Source organism: Psittacula echo (assembly GCF_963264785.1).
Source record: "Psittacula echo genome assembly, chromosome: Z".
NCBI lineage: Eukaryota > Metazoa > Chordata > Aves > Psittaciformes > Psittacidae > Psittacula > Psittacula echo.
In genome coordinates, this window is record NC_137742.1 from 26,034,350 (window position 1) to 26,056,416 (window position 22,067).

Below are 22,067 nucleotides of genomic sequence, written 5' to 3' on the forward strand. Positions count from 1 at the left end.
GTGAACAGGTTAGGTTTTAAGTCAGGTGTGTCTATACTCCCAAACAGGCACCAAGTTATACTGATCAGAGCAGTAAACAAGAAAGATGGACAAAACTGCAGTTGTCTTCTTGTAACTGTCTGTAATTTTATTTTCTTCCCCAGAAAAGAAACCCCTTCTCCTTCCTTGGGGAAAGATAATGCAGACACAGTGATCATCGGAGGTGGTTGTGTTGGTGTAAGTCTAGCCTATCACTTGGCTAAAGCTGGCTTGAAGGATGTTGTTCTGCTAGAAAAATCTGAGCTCACTGCTGGATCAACTTGGCATGCAGTAAGAAATGTTTTGTTAATATTTCAGACTAACAGCAGTTTGTGTATCCAACTGTAGTGGAAGTTTCATTACCTTTACATTCCCTGGCTTTCCAGAGATTAACAATCTTGGTTATTTTATAGATACAAACTTTAGCCCTAAGCTCTTTATAGATCAACTGTATGAGTTTTGAAATGTTGGTTCAGCTACCCATAGTACACTTTCTCATTAGTAAAAATTGGACTGTATTTTGAAATAACTGGAAGGTAACTATTAGTATTATCATACATTTTTGGCAGTTAACTGGATTTGAACTTAGACTTCTTAAATGTAAGGTTTTGTTTCTAAGGTGATTGAATTTATACTGCAGACTTTATCATTGGAAATGGTTGCACTGCCATGCATAAACCAAAAATGTGCAATTTGACATTATTGTATGTGTAATTACTTTTTTTTTTAATATGTGACATACTGAAAAAGAGGTGATTAAGTAATGTTATTAGTGTCCAGTTCTCAGAGAATACCACTGTTGCAGAAACTGATTCCTATTAGAGACAAGAGCTTTCTTTCCTGTCACAGCTGGCGTTACACAAAATCTTGGAGGAGCAAAGCTAACAGCTGTACACTGTGGGGTTTTCTTAAGGCTGAATGTTTGTACTGTAAGGACAAGAACTAAAAAGACATACATGTAATAATGACGGTGGGGACACCTCCTATAATAGTGCTAATCACATGGACATACTGGTGCACAACATGCATGTATGTAGTTACGTATTTTCTATGTCAATGTCTGGAGTAGGCAGTGTAATGAAATGAAATAAAACTTGCCACAATAACATGTTTTTTTCCATTCATTTCCAGCTGCGCGTAGCTGAAACTGGGAGAATGTTATCCCTGTGTGTAGCATCACAAAAGAGTAAAAACCCAACAGTTTGCTGTCTCTAAAACTACTCTGTTAATACTATGTAACTATAGTTGCTGAGTGCCTTTCAGGAACAAATTAGGGAGGATAACTCAAAGGGATTATATTTGATTTGTATTCTCATACTTCTCCCAGGAGAGGAAGTTTGAAGTACTTCATCTTAGAGGAGACATTTTATGTGTTTGGGGCCTTATGAGAGAGCAACAGGAAAAAATGAAATTAAAAAAATCACTATCTGAATGTATAAGTAAGTTTATACTTCATTGTACTTGTTTATTAACAAACAAAGCAAAGAAAGTATATTGTAAGGAGTTAGGAAAAACAAAATTGGGTAATTACGTCTCTTTTAGACAGTCATAGTACAGCTGATAGCAGTTCAGCAAACAAAGCAACACCATGCATAATGTCAGATAATGCATCTTCTGTATTGAATCAAAACTATGAAATGTTCTAAGAAATACTTTGACTTAAGTGTCCTCTAGTGAGGCACAGACTGATTTTATTTATCCAACGTGTATAAGGAACAATATGTGTGTAAAATATAATAAAAATCCTCCTATGGAATAAGAAACCTAAATCATGAATGAGGGTTGTTACTGTTTCCTTTGTTCGTGTTGTTTTACTCGCTTGCTCTAGTTTATTGCTCATAACTGTGTAAAAGAAACCTCTCCTTCAGTGTCTTTTTCCCCCACTTCTTAGTGAATGCAGCAATGGAACACTGAATTAGGAGCTCTGTTTCAAAGATAGGGAAGGACCTGGAGCGCATCAGAGAAAATGCCGGCACCACCACAACTGAGAGGGCTGCCTTGTGGCACCTGTTGCAGCAGAATTTGGTGCGGTTAACCCAGCAAGAAACCTAGTTATGCGACATATTAAAATGGATAACCATTAGGTAGAGTGCGTGGTATTCTGTCTCTTTTCTTATCTCAGAGTGCTGTATCTGAAGATTAAAAGATTGATGATAGGTCTATTTCAGATGGTGAGAAAAATCAAAACTGTGACTGTGAGTTGTTTGTTATACCAAGTACTGTGCACTTATCAGTGTTTTCCTCACAGTGATACAGTACTAGATACAGTTGGAAATTACACATATAGTTAGAGCGTGAAATGGCTTGTACTATATTGCCTGCAGCCACAAATGATGGAATTAGTTCTGTCCTGTACTATATCACATTTTCTCTTTCAGAGTCTGCTAAGTCCAGCTAGAGCTCACGATCGTGTTTCATGTAGATCATATTCCTGCTAGTATTACTGCCAAAACTTTCTTCCACTTCTCGGGTCTGAGATAAATTTGGCTGAATTTCACATGTGTTATTAAAACAGCACAGAAAATGTGCACTTTTATCTACTACCAGTAATAGGAACATATAGCTAACAGAGCAAATGCTGTTCGTTTTTATACCTGTCTAACCTTATCAAAGCAGTGGTTATTCCATGTGTGTAAACAAAGCCAAGTCTTAGGCTTCAAGAACTCTCAAAGCTCCCCTATTCTGCAGGTAAGATAATTTGCAGTCTTACTGAAGCCCCAGGGACTGAACAAGGCTTGTATAACTCATTCAGCTAGTAGACTCTTGGTGTTGTTACCTTTTTAAAAGGTCTTTTCTAGGGAAACACTTAACACATCATTCTGTTATGTAATAGTTTTTCTTGACATGCAACTGATTTTGCTGCTAACAAAATCACTGTCTTGCAAAAATAGAGCAAAGCCTAGAGCAAACCTCTTTCAAATCCAGGGATGGTTCACTCTGAACTCAAGAAAACAAGCAGACGCACTGTGAGGCCAGCTAGGCCAGATAGGGAGCTCATGAATGAGTTTTGGAGCAAAAGCACAGTATAAAGAGGGTAGAAGCAGGAAAAGGCTACAAAGGGGCAATTTAGAAAAATTGCCTGGGCATGAGAAGAGGATGTTGGGAAAGCCAAAGCTCAATTAGAGTCAAGACTTGTGAGGAACATTAAAGACAACAAGAAGAGCATCTACTGCTGTATTAGTAGTAAAAGGCTGAACAAGGGGAATGTGGGAGTGTTGTTGAATGAGGTGGGTAATTTAGTCACAGTGTACACTGATAAGGCTGAAATACTCACTGTCTTCTTTGCCTGAGTTTTCACTGACAAGGTTTCTCAGGCCTGAGCAGGGTTCAAGAAGAAAAGGAACTACCAGCAGTAGTTGAGGATCAAGCCGGTGATTACTGGGAGACTTTGACTCATGCAGATACATTGGACCAGATGGGCTGCATCCAATGCTGGCAGCATTGCAAGGCCACAGATGTATGACATTTGAAAGACTCTGGAGATTGGTGGAGGTACCCAGCATTTGGAGAAGGGCATATGTATGCACATTCAAAAAAAGCCATAAGCAGAGGAGCTAAAGGCCAGCTAGCCATACTTTGGTTCTTCAGAAAATTACAGAGTGTGTCTCAGAGCTGGGCCCATAAAGGAGAAAAAAGGTGATTTTGAACAGTCAGCATGGATTTGCCAAGTGCAAGTCGTGTCTGACTAAACCTGACCACCTTCTATGATAAAATGACTGAGTTTCTAGACAACGGGAGAGCAACTGGTGTCACTTACCTGCATTTTAACAGAATTTAAACACTGTTTCCCATAATAATCATGTATTCAGCTGAAAATGTTATGGTCCCTATGACTGGACAAACAGATAGTGAAAAGACTAGTGGTTAGCTTCAGAGGGCAGTGGTTAGTGGCTCATACTCTACCCAAAGCCTGGAAATATGTGGCATGTTGCAGGGGTCTGTCCTGGGGCCCATCCTGTTTAATATCTTTATCAATGAGCTGGAGTAGGTGACAAAATGCGTGCTCAACAGGTCTGCAGTTCACACCAAACTGGGAGAACTGATAATGCATGTAAGAGCAAGGCTTCCATGATGAAGGACCTTGACAGCCTGTGAGGATGGAAGGACAGGAACTTCATAAAATTTGATGAGGACAGAGAAAAATGCAAAGTTCCACACTTGGCCAGGGAAGTAGTGCGATCTCTGTCCTTGGAGATTTTCAAGATGGGGCTGGAGAAAATCTTGAGCAACCTGGTCTGATCTTGTAACTGACCTTTCAGTATGAGGTTGAATAGAGACTTCCTGAGGTTTCATTCAAACTGTTTGGTTTATTATCATTATTTTATGATTCTATTATCTTAATTTTTATATAGTACAGTCAGGTTATAGTTGTCTCTCAAGTGCACTCCTGAAATCAGAAACATCCATTATCTGAAGCCAAAAGGCATGAAATGTGTTTAAAATTCTTTTGATCACTTAGAAAAAATCAGAGAGAGAAGGTTTTTATTTAGTTTCTGCAGTTTAATGATCTTGAATGTGTGTGGTTTTGTAGCTAAGTTGCAAGTGATTTGTGGTTCGTTTGATTCAAATGACTTTACTAACGGTGACCAATAAAATGGAATTTCTCTACATCTGGAAAATGTATTAGATTTTGAAAAATAACAGAAGACCAGAAAATGTTTACATGAATAAAAATAGACAGTAAAAACAATATCATATGACAAAATTGCAGGTACAAGTGAATTAATTGCTCATAGATAATTATACATGGCTAAAGAAATGTAAACGTTTCAATGCCTAATTTATTTCTTTATTCTGAATACAGAGACCAAAGGCCCTTCGGATTTATTTTTAAGAAATAAACAAGTTTTAATTACAAATTCTTCAGTGAAAGAGCCCTGGGTTTTAGTCTGAGATAATGAAAATAAATGTGTTCATAACAACATAAAAGCACATTCATTTATTGAAGTATTCAGTCTCCAGCAGTGCCCAGTATAGTGATGATCTGATATGATAATAAGAAAAGGACAAGTGATATTATTCCAGACTATTAATTTAACCCAAGGACTTTCTGAATCCACATGCCTGCTTTGTACTTAATGTGGCCCTTAGTAGATTTATCTCCCTTCTACAGATATGTGTGATCACTTTTTTAAACTGGGATTGTTGTGGTAATGAAAAATACTAAACATAAGTAGGGAACTGAAGCCAAATTTATGACTAAAATATAGGCACAACTAAAAAACATAATACTGGTAAATTTCTAATTTTGAACTTTTCTTCCATTGGTTTATTTGGCATTGCTAAAATACAAAGAAAAGTAGGGAAAACTTTTAACATTGTGGCTAGTGTAAAGACACACAATCAGTAATGACATACAGTTATCATACTCTTGCTCTGAAGATCCTGAGTACCTGTCATCTCAGGCAGTGAGTATGATTCATGGTAAGCCATTTGCTTACCGTGGTAAGCAAGTTTGATGGTAAGCCATTTGCTAAGAGCAGCTTCAAGTTATTTTTTTCTGAATAAAAAGATCTGGTCTTAAATGTGAAGCCACACCAAGAAAGATAGGTCAGAAGAGGCCATAGTTGAAAAAAATGACGATGTGTGATCTAATTCATGCAATATATGTGGTATTAATTATAAAGAAGTGTAACATTTAATAGGTTCTTAACATAACTAAATTAGTTTCAAATATATCTTTGAAGACCACTAAATCTTGCATTTGTTATTCATCTGTGTATGGTTATTCCAATAGCTTTAAAAGTTAAAGCCTTAAATGTGTAGCACAGAACAGAGTTAATGAGTTAAAATCAAGAGTAGTTAACGTATATGCATGCTAAGCAACTTACAAGGAAACCATCAGAACTCTACTGTATGTGTTATTTTTCACTTTTATATTTCCTGATGTTTTTCCTCAGAATGGCAGTGAATGCCAAGATGAAATCTTGTGTCTAGTTTCCTTAATTGAAGCAACCTGAATCTATGAACAAGTTCTGTTTTGGTTAATAAAATATGTGCTATATATAAATACAAACTATTCAAAGCAGTGCAGTTAGCTTGTAAAACCTAAGGTAATTTTGCATTTCTGTTGTTTCCCTTGGAAAAAGGGGTTTAGAGATGAGGAGATAAAAAGACGTATGCTTAACTGCAATAACACTTAAATTCTACTTTTTCTAAGTGCTAAATCTCTGCAGGTGTGAATGTCATTAGATTGATGCAGCTGTCTCTACTGTAGGCAGGTGAATAGTTTCCTTTAATACAGACGAGACTGTGGTAACTTCTTGATTTTACATCTACATGAACCCAGAAAAGGCTTGACAGCTTTCTGAAGTCAGACCTGGTAATGGTAAAATGATGTGCAAATATATATAGTGATTTCTTAAATTACTTCTGAAATGTAGCAATTGCTCTTTAGCTACCACATGAGCCAACTGTTGAGAACAGAACACTTGACTTCCATGGCCCTGCTGTTCACATTGCAGAAAATAACTCTTGTTAAGATCTGGTGTATGTGAAGTTTTGGTTTCTCTCCCGTCTCCATCTGCAAGAAGGAAAAGATCCTATTACAGGACATATAATCAGTTGATTTAGTTGATCAGGAATGGAGTTGTGTATCTCTTCTGAAAGGCTTGAAACAGACAACTGAATAATTTAAGCAAGAAAGGAAACCATAGGAGAGAACAGCTGCAAGAGTATCATGGGTTGACAAGTTTGATGAGAAAAGACAGGTGGAAAAACACATGTGCAGAGAACAAGAATGCCGTAAGTAGGGAAAGGACTTTATTTTTATCTTTGTAGCAGTTGGCTCTACCCATGTGTTGCTTTTCTTTACAGTATTTGACAGTTCTTTTTCAATGACTTTGGAAGAAGGGAAAGAAAATACTGCATTTCTAATCATATTTCTGTGGTGTTGTTCCTATTTCTTGTTTAAGGCTGGCTTAACTACTTATTTTCATCCTGGAATAAACTTGAAGAAAATCCATTCTTACAGCATCAAACTCTATGAAAAGCTGGAAGAAGAGACTGGACAGGTAATCTCCTTAATCTTTAAAGTATTAATTAAGATCAGTACTGTTAGTCTTATAAAAAAGTTTGGAGTTGACAAGTTGTATACGTGCATGTGTTCATGACTGCCGTAAGGCTCCCTTTTGATTGAAGTATATTCTTCTGCCTACATATATATGCTGTAATCTGGTGCTTAGTCACTAAATATTTTAGATGGTATCACAGATCTCTCTAAAGTTTAAGAAAATGGTTTTGATAAAAACATCTTAGAAGTTCAGCAGACTGAGAGTCTGCAACATCAGCTTGGTATGGGAGTTAAAATAACATCAAGATCTGGAATGAATGGATTGATTACAATATATTCCTTCTTTAAACATGTCCACTTAAAAATTCATATGATATGACCCTGTCCATATTTGAGAAGATTGCTGTAATTCTTCCCATCCCTTTTAGAGATGTCTTTTTACTGAGTTCAGGAATGGGTATGCAAAGAAACATTGAAGTCGTCTGTTTTATCTAGCATCATTCAGCCATATAGCTTTCATTCACTAAATTCATGCTTACTTCAGACTTAAGCAGAAATTGTATGATTCTCACTGTACTAATCTAAAACTTCAACAACTGTAATAAAACGCTTTTTCTTCTTTCTACTGCTTATCTAGGTAAGATGCTACAGCAGATTATCATTGTGAGTTTTCTAAAAGACTTACTCAGCCATATTAATATCCCATGAAGTAAATAGTGTTTACCAGAAAGTGAACGTTCAGTTTCCAGCTATATAAGGATTTCCACTTTATTAAAAAGACAAAAAAAGGCAGGTGGTTATTCATTGTGTTAATAAAGGTGCTTAGTCAGTTAAATATATTCTGCAGCATCTCAATAGAAAATCATGCAGGTGATAGACTTTAACATAATCAATTATGTATTTATTTTTGAAATCTATCTGATTCTACTTTTGAAAGTGTATGATTACATCTATTCAAATATTATTCAAATCTTAATAAAAATAATAGCATCATGCCATTCAATAAAAGATTTTTATGACTGTTTTGAAGATAGTAAGTATTTACTCAGGAAGTTAATTTGATAATTTTTTTATTACTTTCTCTAGGATTCTGTATCTAAGTCCTGTTCCTTCAAGGTGACTTAACTTTCTTTAACTTCTTTTCAGTGATGTTAGTGAAAAAATCCTAGTCCCTAGTCTTCCCATAGCGTAAGAGCATGCATTTATGGAGGTAAGTAAAGGTTCTTTCAGTAATTAGCTTTTGCTCTTTGTTTTAGGCTGTGGGGTTTCATCAACCTGGCAGCATCAGAATTGCTTCAACTCCTACTAGAGTGGATGAATTCAAATACCAAATGACTCGTGCTGGTTGGCACCCAACAGAGCAGTACTTAATCACACCTGAGAAAGTACAAGAACTATTTCCCTTATTGAACATGGATATGGTAAAGAACCCAATTTTATGGGAAATGACTTCTGTTGCAATTAAATATTGGTCTTCAGTTGGCAAGCCAGAAAGTCTGTTTCCTTTATACAAATTGTACAAGAAATTCTTGGTTTTCAGTGAAAAAAAAGATGCATTATAAGCTAAAATCAGACTCACATGCATTTTAGTACATACTATATGCCGGTGTGCATACTATTAATTGTAATATATAATATTATAATATTAAAATATTGCAACCTTTGATCGCATGGAAGAACCAAGCAACTTCCTTAGACCATTGTTAAGTTGGATAGCTGTAGCGCTGATGTTATTATATGTTTTGAAAATTTGCGTTGATTTGACTCCTTAAGGTTTACTGCACTCAAAAAAGAAAGTTGTTTTAAAAAATTCGTTCATTTTAATAAGTTTTAATTTCTTTCATTTTGTGGGATTTTGCCTCCACTTAGGTTTTAGCTGGCTTGTATAACCCTGGAGATGGTCATATTGATCCCTATTCTCTCACTATGGCCTTGGCTGCAGGAGCCAGAAGATATGGTGCCCAAATAAATTATCCTGTCCAAGTGACCAACCTAAACTCCCGATCAGATGGAACATGGGAAGTTGAAACTCCACTTGGAATAATTCGAGCAAAAAGAGTTGTGAATACTGCAGGTAGGATTTAACATAAACATTTGTATACTCTTCAGATTTATAAACTAGCTGACACAGAGCATCTGTACTGAATTGTGTGGATTACAGGAATAAGCAATATATGTTTCTGAACATTCACTTGGTTTGTGGTAAAATATACTTTGCACATATTACTTTACAGTCTTGTGAAAATTTAGCTCTTATGTTAATTGTCCTTGACTGGGCATTAAAAAGATTTCTTTCTCATTTGTCTCCAGCAGCTTCTAGTCAGATTGTCTTGTTAGATTTTTATAGCAGAAGGGACCTTTTTTTGATCTGGTATAGGTTGTGTAGAAAAGAGGCTACTGCCTATGCACATTGTCCTCTATGAAAGCTACTTAGGAAAGGAGATGGGATGTACAAATGAAATAGAAAAGTCTTCACTGTTTCTTCAAAGAAGTTGAGGATTTGCAGCAAGTAAGATAACCCTGTCTATTTTAGTATTATCTTTCTCTGAGATTTAACTCTGTCCACATATTCTTGAAACATTAGAGTTTTGTTGCCCCTTGAGTAGTATTTTAAATGTATGCTTGGCTTAACAATACATTTTTTCATGTAATAAAAATTTCCTAACTCAAAGGAGCTTGTATTTACATATGCAATTCTTATTCTTCATTGTGTTAAAGAAGCCAAACCAATATTTCTGCTTCAAATAGCTTTTGGGCCAGAGTCTTTGAATTTGTGTTTGTTTCCTTAAACAAGTCGATAGGTCTAAAGACCTGTATTAAATCCAAACTTCATTTATTTTTATGCTGCTTTATACAAGTTATAGAAAAATATATTATTGGTAAAACTGTCGGTGCCTCCTACCCTTTAATTCCTAGTGTAAGACTTTCTGCTTTCAATTGTTTGAAAACATTCTGAGTAGTTACCATTTGGATGAAATTTTTGCAGACGGTCTGTCTCAAACTGAATCATATCTGCATTTTTAGGGCATGAGTCTTTCATATTTCCAATCTCAGTGAATAATCAGGTTTCAGTAGGAAGCTATGATGACTTAAGAGGGCTTCTTTCTCAGATTGGACAAGTGAACTGAGAGCAAGGATATATCTTTATAATTCCTTTCTACATCTGTGCAGTGGACAAGAAAAAAACATCTATTTCTAGTGCAAAGCAGATAAAATGAAGAAGTTGAGTGAGGCAGGGATTCTTGCCTGAGAATAGAAATTATGAGTGAGTTGAACTGGGAGAATAAAGTGCTTGGGAAAGGTTCCTGGGGGTGGTTGGAAGCACTGGAAGTTAGTATGCTAGAGAACTTGCTGAATAAGGAAGCTCAAACTGCAGAGGACTCTGGGAATGGCAATAGTGGGGACCATGGAGAGTGATAGCGAAAAGGGATCTGAAAATGTTTCATTAAGGGAACTGCAGCTGGAGGTTTTCAGACAAAAAGATTAGGAAGAATACTTGAAGAACGGTTGTGTGTGAATCTGGGACTGGAAAAGTGAGGCTGCCTGAGCAGTCTGAGCCTGAATGACTGGCAGAATAGCAAGGAAGAGGTAGACTAGAGCAGATTGGAAGAGAAGGCAGGTGGAACAGGGTTTCACAAGTGAGGACCGCTGACTCGCACATGGAGACAAAATAGCTGAAGAAGAATGTAAGGACTGGAGTAAGAAGAGCAGAGCTTTAGACAGTGGAAAATAAGAGCAGGTACAGGGCAAGCAGGGATGTGGAAGAGAAAAGATTGGGACAGTGAGGAATTTGGTGGGAGTAAGATAAAAGGGCTAACTGAGAAGACGGGCATTACTGGGTGACTTTTCTTTCAGTGTCTGGGATGTAGACAGCCCTGCATTAGATCATTCCAAGCTTTCAGTAAAGACTATCTCGGAAACCCATTGCAAAGTGTGCTTTCTCATCATATACCTCCCATATGTAAGCAATCACCTGCTATTGCTATATGCCTAGCTAAAATAGCAGGGGTCTGAAAAAAGTTCACCTTGAGGTTGTAAGCATGGTTATGGGTACCACATACTGACATTTTGGAGAGAAAGAGAGCTAGAAGAGCTCAGTATGCTTTTTAGAAAGCAAACAACCACACAAACACAGAAGCCAGTTTAAAAGAATTTTATTTAGACTGCAAAGTCAAGCACTTAGAAAGTTAGAGGCATTAATATTTGATTGACTTTGACTGTCAGTTCATGGCTTTCAGGCATGAATTATGGGACATCATTCAGTTACAAAATCACAGGCTGTCTTACTAATACCATCTTTATGTAATTTGTTACATAGTATGGGTATATTGGTCTAGAGTGATCCAAGATTACGGAATGGGAAGGCAGGTCTTTCGGCAATCAGACTTCCTATATAGGCCACGAACTTCTAGGCACTCATTCCTCACTATTTGCTCTGCATCATATGGATGAAGTATCATCACAGATTTAGTAATTTCCTAATATTTTTGTAGTGTAGTTCTCTTTCTTTGGCTTATATATGAAGTTGGCATTAGGCAGAGTTTTCTAGTAAATGCTTTTCGGAGTTTATTTGCAAAAATTAGAATGCACCCTTGTGAAATTTTCATGTTTCTTTTATTATATAGTAAGCTATTTGGCCAACAATAGATTTAGTTAATTCTCTTGTGTAGTTAACTGTTCAGCCAAAATGAGCATTTGAAACACATATTGCCTAACATTCTGGCTAAGGATGTGAAATCAATACTGTGTAACACATATCTCTTTTAAATGTTCTCTCAGCTAACGTTCATTCTTCTCAGCCTTGCCTCATTCCACTACAGGTCATGACTGGTATCATTCAGAGCTCATATTATAAGCTCATGTTGTAATATGAGCAGAGGCTCAGAAGGCTTTCTATATTCCCTCTCTCCCTCATCCCCCAACTGACATCTGCTGTGGAACTGGAACAAACTAGTTTCAACCAATCTTTAGCTGTTCCTTATGTGAGATTTCCATTTTGGAAGAAAGCAGATGCTTAATAAATAATCTCTGACAGGATCTAACTGGTATAGAGCCTGCAGCAGTGATTTGCAGCCTATTTATAATGGAATGTTTGATTAAAGTCTACAAAAATAGTGAATTTAGTTTACATATACAGTATGTGTGTGTATATAAGCACACGTTTGCAGATACGCACACACAGTATATACAACCATTTATATATGCATAATGATGGAAGATTTTTTTAAAAACAAGTGACAGATTACATAGTCCAGCAGATATGTTAATACCGCTACTAAATATTTCAGCATCAGATGTTTGCAGTCCCTACAATTTAATCGTCAGAAGTGTCCTAGGATATAATTTATGCCTTTGTATATCTCTACTATGTGTAATATAGAGCTTGACATCTGCTTCCAATTAGAATTTTGTCTCAGAGAACATGTTCTTCCTTTACCATTTTTGTGCTTGTAATAGCTTTGCACGTGGTTCAAAAAGTTTAAGCACAGAAATTGTAATATTTTTAATTTAGTAAATGTCAGCTGTTGTTATTTTAAGCAATTAAATAAGCACTTATCGTAAGTGTGATTTTTTTTTTTTAGCAGTACAATATTTAAGATTTGCTTTTGAGCAAGCCTAAGCAATTTGCCTGTAACTCAAAAGCGATTTAAAATCACGTATGTTTGTAATGTACTTCTGCAAACTTGATGGCTAACAAATTTAATATCATTTTGAAAAAGAAAAATTTACACTTCAAAGACCCAATTTTCTGCTATTCACCTTTCCTTCTCCTCCATGGATCATTAGCTGACCTTACCTTAAAATAATTTTTTTTGTTGGTGACATGGAAATACTCAAATTAAAAGAAATTCCATAAAGATTGTTAGCTAATTTAGATTTAAGTAATCCACATTTGTATTTGTCATATGTCATGGAGGAAGCCCTTGCAGATGTGCTGGAAATACAACTTTATTAGAATCTTTTGTTTGTTTTTTGTTGGTTGGTTGGGTTTTTTGGTATTTTTGGGGTTTGCTTTGGTTTGGTTCGGGATTTTTTTGTTTGGTTGGGTTTTGTATAAGGGGGCATAGGTCAGGTTTCATTAGCCTTAAAGGAAGTTTTGGATTACTCATATAAATGAGTATGGCATGATCTTCCCTGAGCCAATTTAACTGACTTAGTAAGTGTTCTGCCAGTGAGTCTTCTCCAAGTGGGATAATGTCATTAAGAAGCAAAAGCCTTACGTTTGAGAAGTGCAGAACAGTTTTGGTTTTGGTATTTCTTGTGCAAAGGGCATTTAATTGACCAGGTCTCTTTATCATGATCCTGGATTTCCTGCTCCCCTGCTTTAGCTGGGTGTCAGCAATTGTCAAGTGAGTCAATACAGAAAACGCTTTTCTCAGAAATGCACGTTTTTAAAAACTGTGTGTGTTAGGCCCTGAGGCTGGTTTATTACATTAAATAAGAGACTGACAGCCCTCCTGATGCGGGGGAATGCAACAAGGCCAGCACAGCCCAACTCAGCTCTTCTAATTGCCCTGGCTTTAGGCCATGCCAGAGATGAGAGGATGTATTCCCAAGTTAATGTCAGGAAGCAGCGTGGGCCAGCTGCTCCCTGCAGGACAGTGAGCCAAGCACAGTAACAAGGCTGGCAGGGCAGGGACCGAGCCAGCAAGGGCTCTGTCCTTCAGGACACAAGGGAGGGAGCAGGGCAGGCCCAGCACCAGCGGCTGGGGTCAGCCAACAGTCCAAACCACCAGACAAGCCTGTAAGAATGAGGCACAGTCAGATCCATAGTGAGAAAGCCCAGCTGAGATCAAGCCAGAAGGTTGATCCACAGGTCAGGAACAGCTCTGGTGGTGGTAACCGAGGTCAGACACTGCCCGTGTGCATAGAGATGAGACTGGGCTGAGGTCAAACTGGGAAGCAGTCCATGGATCAGGGTCTGGATCAATGTGGTCCATGGCCAGGCACAAGCATGATTGTGACAGAGCTGTAAACAGGCACACGTATGATCAAACCAGCTCAGACAGGTTCTGACGGCCCTGAGCTGACCTGAAATGAGGCTCCTGGGGCTATGGGTGGAAGTCCCATGTGAGTCTGTTCAGGATCACTAATGATCCTGGCCACTAACATCTAGACTTTATTTTTACAAAGAAAGGTTGGTGATCCTTGAGGGCTCTTCCAGCCTGGTATTCTATGATTCTATAATGCCTCCTAGTACCCTCAGGGCCCTGAGAGCTAAATTTTGACCAGATCTTGAAGAGTATAGAATTGAAGAGAGAGGCTGGAAGCATTTGGTTAAGACAAGTAAGCACCAAAAAGGACCAAAAGTTGTAAATGAAACTGGACTACATGAGTGTAAATCCCAGGAGAAAGGGGCAGCTGTGTTAGGTAGCAAAACTTGGTGGACCTATTTTTTCACAAACAGTCGGAGTCAGCTGGTTACACAGGAACCAGGCTGGCCTGCCTTCATTTCCTGGGTACCATACAGCACATAGCCTTTTATTTGGAAGATCCTGCTACCTTTTCCTGCTCTTCCATTTTGCCTTCTCCCAGTCCTCACCTTCAGATTCCACCGAAACTCCTGCTGCATTGGATTCTTCCCCCATTCCCACTTCTGACATCTCTGCTTCCTGATCCAAGGAGTCAGGAGGTATTTACAAGCTCTTTAGAGCAGCTGCCATCCTAGTCAATGTATCCATCTGATTCCCAGGTCTTTATGTTCGAACCCCACTACAGATGTGAGCCATGATGCAGAGCCAAAACTAACAAATTTGGCAGCTGAGTGTCTTCCATTCCTTGACTTTGACACAGGTATCTCATTAAGTGAATGTGTCTTAATAGCTTAACCATAACAGAGAAGATTTGGATCTTCTTTAACTTTGTCTAGTAGTATACGTGAAGGACCTTGAGCAGGCTTCAGGGGCAGGGAAATTGTTGCTTGCATTTTCTGGTCACAGTCTGTATTGAAATTTTTAATTGACAACTATGGGAGAGCACGCTGACAACTCACCAATACAAACATCATAATGAGTTAATTGCTGTGTGAGAGATGTAATTAATACGAGTCACATGATGAATGTAAAAGAGGAGAGAAACTTAAATTCTTGAGGTTAGCTGGCTTAAAGTACTGCTTTGGACTGTGTTAGGACTTAACTACTCTCCCGGGGAAGCATATCATGTGGTTGATGGTAAGACACTAGGTTAACACCTGTGATATGAGCTAACTTACTCCAGTTTTTAAGTGTTTCCGGCTTTGCTAGGACTGCACTGCAGACATACTTTACTGAAATAAACCATGAGATTTGTGAGACTGTTAATTAAATTATCATCTGAAGTTTTAGAAGCCTAATTTATATTTTACTGATTTATTCATTTTTTTAAATATCTGTAAAGTAGAATAACATATGGTAGTATAATTACGAAAAAGGACATAGAATTATGGAAGGAAGATTATGCTTTATAATGTAAAAAAATAATTTGAAGATTTAAAATATGGAAAAATAATTCTTTGTCACATTGCATAAAGCTCAGCACTCCCTGCAAGTGTTTTACTGTTATTTTCCATTCACTGAAATTAGTGTTTGAATATTTCTATTTTGATTTTTGTCTTCTCTAGGCTTCTGGGCCCGTGATATAGGCAAAATGATTGGCCTGCAGCACCCTCTTGTACCTGTTCATCATCAGTATGTTGTGACATCAACTATCCCTGAAGTGAAAGCCCTAAAAATGGAATTGCCTGTGATTCGTGACTTAGAAGGATCATATTATCTGCGGCAAGAAAGGGATGGTCTTTTATTTGGTCCGTATGAAAGTGAGGAGAAGATGAAGATGCAGGACTCATGGGTAACAAATGGAGTCCCACCAGGTAATTAAGAATATTAAATCTTTAAACTTGGTAAACACTAACACACATTTTAATGTGTATAAATCCCAGCCTGCTGCCTTATGTGATGGCAAATAGAGCATATTTGCTATGCATGACTGTAACGCAGAAACATTTTTTCAAAGAACAGTTGTAACTCTAATGTTAAGGGTGAATAAAAATAAAAATGTAACATCAGAAAGCACAAAATGCACTTCTACAACATAGTTTTACCCTATTCTCTGACACGTGCATGTATGTTGTGATTAGATGCAGTCATCAAATCTGTGTTATATAGCCTTTTGCAACAGAACAGTTGTACAAAGGTACAGTTCTCCCCAGTATACTGACAAGGGCTCTGGATTTTTGCTGTTCCCCTGATGTGGTTGTCAAATAGGAACACAGGTATAGCAAAGGAATGTCTTAAATGCTGTACTTCTATGTAAGTGCAAGAGAGCTATATATTTGTATAGATTTTTTGTACAAAAAATTTCTATGTTCATATTGCTGTGTTACATTTAGGCTCCAGCATTCCATTCACTTCTAGACAGAAAGTTATATTAAGTCAATAGTGTTGCTGTTTAAAGAAAACCACTACGTGTTTCCTAATTAAAAGCAATCAGCACTGTTGGGCTTTGGATTGCACTGTCGGGCTTTGGATTGCACTGTCACAGCTTCCCGAACTTATTGTTTCCAATAGCGTTAAGTCCCTCTATAGAGTAGTGTTCAATAATTCTTACAGCCCACACTCGAGGGTGAAATATATCCTCAAATTCACTAAACACCATAGAAATCGTAAGCTGACACAGATAATATCTCTCTTTCCCTCCCAAAACTGTTGGCATATTGAAAAAAAAAAGTGGCTCTTATTAATATAGAAGGAAATTTTTGTGTTTTACTACTTTCTCTCTACTTCGTTGCTGAATCTGCATGACCTTAGTGTTAAACAAATATGTATAAAAGACAGTATAACTGCAGTGACAATAAACTGGATCCTACAAGTAACTAAGGATTTATAGACACTATTTTTCTTAAGTTGGATAGCAAGGGCTTAAACATACTCACTGATGAATTCCATTTAACTTTCATATATATAGATTGCATAACTGTATTTAAAATGTAAGTATTTTCCGGTAATGAAGTGTATAATAAAAGACAAATATTTGTGCAGGTTTTGGAAAAGAGCTTTTTGAGTCTGATTTAGACAGAATAATGGAGCACATTGAAGCTGCTATGGAAATGGTCCCTGTTCTGAAAAAAGCAGACATTGTAAACACAATTGCGGGTCCTATCACCTATTCTCCAGACATTCTTCCTATGGTGGGACCACATCAGGGTGTCAAAAATTACTGGGTAGCTATTGGCTTTGGGTGAGTAAATTCATGACATCTTGTGTCTGTCATACTGTTAAAAATGGGAGTCTGCTCAAGCTTTTCACGTTTTTATGAGTTTGCACATATTTTATGTAAAATGTACTGGAAATAGTCTTAATTACCACTACACACATAACAGAATCTCATCCTTCTCTCCTACTTCTTCTTAACTCTCACTAATTTTTGGATTTGTTTCCTCCTTTTATTCTGGAAGCAAATATCTGTGACACGTGCAGAAAGAAATGGGTAGTACTTGTGACTGTCTGTGCAGCAAGTTAAAGTCATAAATGTGCTGGGTTTTACAATGCACGGTTCATTTTATGTGTTGTTTAGATTACACTGTATTAAACAGTTGTTTGGCGTATGCAGAAACTGGTGTCACTGAAGCTGGGCAAGAATGAGTGGTACAGGGAGAACTTTTCATATAAAGTGTTAACTTTCAGGTGAAGCGTTAAAGGTGTACTGAGCAGCAGGCATTGCCAGCATACTGGGCAACTGACTGCTCTAGAGATATGAACACAGTAATGGTTCTGACTGTTGGAGGTTGCTGGGTGTTGAAGGAAAGAAAATGAAGAGGGCAGTGTGACAAAAGGAGTGAGTGTTTTACCGATGTAATTCTTCTTCCTATTATGATATTTTATTTGAATGTATTTTACATCTTATGTAGTCTGGCTGTATTGAAGTCAGTGGTAAAATCCTTCCTGACTTCTCCTTAACTGTTTAACATTGACCGTTGATTCAAGATGGATAGAATGAACTGAATACAGTTCCAGGCACATGTTATTGAACACATTCTTTTTACGTTGTTTTTCCAATTGCCTAATTTGCTGTTCAAAATCCAGCTCAGCTTTTTCCAGTTTTCTTTCAATCCAAACCAAACAAACCCTCAGATCATTAGATAAGGCAGTATCACCAATGTGCTTTCTGAGGCCCTCAAAATACAGAGGTTTAGTAATTTTGCAATGATTCGTTGTGAAAGGTATTCACCTTTCCTGCCTGGATTAAAAAAATAAACAAATAAATTTGTTATCTTTTAGTAACATTTGCAGAACTTATAGTTACAAAAGTGGTTTGCCTAGTCCTTGTTCGCCAAAAAGACTGTTTAAGTTCATTACTCTGCTGCCAGACTTCGAAGGCTGTTTTCCTTCGTTGGTGTCAATTGGAGTAGAATCAAAGTTCTATACAGGAAAAACTGAAGACTAGTTTTATATATCTAAGTTTCTTTAAATTACTTATTTCAGGAATTAGATTAATCTCTAAATGTTTAGACGCAGGTTACAATTGAGTTGCTGTCATTGGATTGCTTTGTCTGCTTTTCAGGGACTTTTGACTCTCTGTTCCATGCTTCTGGGTCACTGCAGTGTTTCTACCAGTGTTGTAATTTTTTGTGTGCATTAGCAAATCGTTATCTCATAGTCAACTAGCAGAGACATTGTGACAGAGGACTTAGTGCTGTTAGTTTAGAGGATTCTTATTATCTAAAATCAGCAGCTTGCTAGGCATTTTTGCTAGGCAAAGAAGTTACTAGGTATGTTTAGCAGAGCTTATTATTAAGATTGTTTAATGCTTCCCATTTTCAGTTACTTATAGCTTTGAAAACACTAACATGAGCAGGCTAGAAGTTTATTCAGAAAAGTGTAGTCAAAGCAGTGTAATCATTCCAAAGAACAAGATTATTGGAAGGTATGTTTTTTTGCTGCATTAATGTTTTTGGGATGAAGTCTTTCTTTTGTAAAGCTCTAATCACACCATTTATTTAGAATGAATTTAACATTTGACAGAAGTGACCTTCTTCCCAAAGATATGCCTTTCTGCCATTCTTCACAAAATCTATCCATGAGTCCCATTCACAAGCCTTTGTAAATGTTACAGTTTATAAACAATAGGGACTCACTAAATCTTGCACTAAGATTTCTGCATTCTGTGTACAGTAGTGTCTACAGCCAGAGACTGAACAGGAGTTTTCCTACAGAAATAGATTAGAAAAATTACAAAACCTGGGACAAAGTCACTAGAAAAAGGACCACAGTGTGCAGGGACTCTGATTTCCTACACAAAAGGAATGGAATGAGTCAAAAATCAGTGAGAAACAAGGACTCATAAGTAAAACGCAAGAATAGGACAGGGACAATGAAGAAGATAATCTGGCAGGGATTAGAAGGAGAGAAATAAAACAAGGGCAGTTTGTGTTTATTAAAGGAATTTTCTCTAAATCCTTGTATGAAGGCTGACATGCCTAAACTGTACTGCTTTTTACAGGTACTTGTAATATCATATCCCTGCACAGCATGTGTTTCATTCTTGTGTAGCAGAACTACAGTCAATTATATTAATACAATCAGCTCGCCATTATCCAAGGTAATGAGGGAGCTGGGCACCCTGTGTAAGTTAAAATCTCACATAATGCATGCCCAGCTAGTAGCACTGAAAGCAGCTGTTTGTGCAGTCAGTGCTGCAAAGCTCTGCAGAGTGCAGGAGACCACTCAACTCAGATGCATGCTGTACCTGTAATAGCAACTCCACATTTCAGGGCAGCCTCCCGGCATGTCTTGTCCCCGTGGTTACCCTGCCATCAACTCAGCAGTCTTCAACTGAAGCTAAAAAAAATATCATTCTATTTGGCCTCTCACCATCCACAGTCATGCAGTAGTCTCTGGGTTTTGTTCACCTGGGGTTTTGGCTGTAATGAATGTTGCAGGGAGGCTTAAACTGGCTAAAACTTCTTCTGAAGCTTTCTTGAAGGCATCATAGCCATGGTTGTAGAACTTATACCCATGAACAATTAAGAGTTGCCTAATTACAGTAACACCAGCAAAGACTAATTCTTCTGTAGCACTTGCAGAGTGGCAGTTTTCAAGCACTCATCCTTACTGTATCAGCTGTGGTGATAGAAGCTTGTACTGAGAGACTGAAGATTTATGCTGAACAGCCTAGAGGAGTATTTGGAAGAATTACTTCGTGCACTCAGCAGTTTGATATTTCTGTTTAATTGAAATAAATAAATAAATAGCAGATTAACCCCCACTATATCAAAGTAATCTCACGAATATTATGAGGTCAGGCATTCTACAAGTGGCAGAACTAAGTTGTCTGTGTAATCTGAATTCAATCTTCTTATGCATATGCATTATAATGGAATGATTACATAAGGGGTTGGTCTTTTTCCGTAAGATCCTTGTGTGTTTAATTGAGGACATAGAATTCAGAATGCAAAGTTGCTGAGCAGCAATTCAAGTTTGTTTCAGCTTCGCTATTCAGTGTGAGCGATGTGATTTCATTGCTGCATGCTAATCTAGGCTTGATTTGGGCAGACTTATTATTTCTTCAGAGGTTTTTCTGTTGTGCTTATTGGAGCATTTCACATATAGCTAGGAATTTATTTTCGTATTTTCCCTAGACAGAAAGCTATTTTGACACTTTTTTTTTTTTTTTTTTTTTTTTTTTAGATATGGCAAACTAAGTCGCAGAGATATTAAGAATTATTTGTCATGAAATGTTTTGGTGTCAAATCTGAGATGCTGTGATTTAGCATTACCCAGTACTGTTTGGTTATATGGAGACAAGTAGCCACATACATATATTGCTGCACAGCACAGTTCCTTGTCCACAGTTGTCTAGTTCAGGTGCCTCACAGAAGCACATTTCACACACAGCTTTTCCCTATGGATGTCAAGATGTCACACATTTCAAAAGCTAGAAAACGTACAAAATATTTAACCAAGGAAACCTAAAATTTATCACTTTATAACTTCTGAGCATTTACCTTTCTGACTGGTGGTGTTCCTTTAATGTAAGTTTTTAACTAGAGAGCTCCATAGCCTGATCCTTCACACACACATTATGTAGAAACAAGACAAGCTTTTGCTACAAACAAGTAGAAAAATGGCTATTTGCCTATTCTGTTAGCAGAAGCTTTCTGAAACCAGTTCTTTTTGTAGTTGTAGTGGAGAACAGAGAAAGTAAATCAAGATGAAGAAAAGCAGTTCTCAAACTCTGGCACCACTGCAAACACACCTTTTAGTTTTATGCCCAGTTCCTCTACATGATCGGGTTTTCTGTGGAACAATATAAAAAGTACTGCTGGTATTTCAGCTTCTTTAAAGCTTTCTGGTAGTGTCTCCTGACTTTTGCTGCTGTTGCTCTGGTCACTATAATGTAAATAATCACTGTAGCTGCTAGAATGTCTCAGTCTGTTTTTCAAATCTGAGTCTATTTTAACCAAACCTGTTTGAAAAAGAAGAGGTATTCTATGAGTAGACAGTGTATTTAATAGATAACAGAAGTCTGTGAACTGTCTTTAGTATTAATTGTTAAAGAGTTGTAATGTCCATGGAAAAGATTGTAAAATTCTGGACTTTAGGTAATGAAAGAGCTTGCAGTAATGTCAAGCATGGCAACATCTGTATATTAGCAATGGCATTCTGCTGCTGGCAGTGGGGCAAGTATCTGTCAATAAAGTATGGAATATTGCAAAACAAGACAAAACAGAACAACAAAAGCAACAACAAAACATGGAAAAACTTAAAATACTTTAGGGGGTGTATTAGTCGTATATGTTAGTGCTGATTTAAAAAAAAAAAACAAAACAACATAAAAGATTTGGCACTGCAGGACTTTTTCCTGTTTTCAAGGTATGGCATTATACATGCTGGTGGCATAGGAAAATACCTCAGTGACTGGATCCTGGATGGGGAACCTCCATTTGACCTTATAGAATTAGATCCCAACCGCTATGGAAAATGGACCACCACAGAATACACAGCAGCCAAAGCAAGAGAATCTTATGGTTTTAATAACATTGGTAAGAAGGTATTTTTTA

General features: G+C 37.3%; 1 protein-coding gene across 1 annotated transcript in view; it reads left to right on the plus strand.

Moving 5' to 3' along the window:
* Positions 1-22,067, plus strand: part of DMGDH (dimethylglycine dehydrogenase) — a gene marked incomplete at both ends in the record, with an annotated part of 42,459 nt that overhangs the window by 1,983 nt on the left and 18,409 nt on the right. The window contains 7 exons of the mRNA XM_080638174.1: positions 144-309; positions 6,933-7,031; positions 8,287-8,451; positions 8,900-9,104; positions 15,630-15,878; positions 17,047-17,245; positions 21,880-22,049. Coding sequence (XP_080494300.1) covers positions 144-309; positions 6,933-7,031; positions 8,287-8,451; positions 8,900-9,104; positions 15,630-15,878; positions 17,047-17,245; positions 21,880-22,049 — 1,253 coding nt within the window. The remainder of the gene's footprint in view (positions 1-143; positions 310-6,932; positions 7,032-8,286; positions 8,452-8,899; positions 9,105-15,629; positions 15,879-17,046; positions 17,246-21,879; positions 22,050-22,067) is intronic.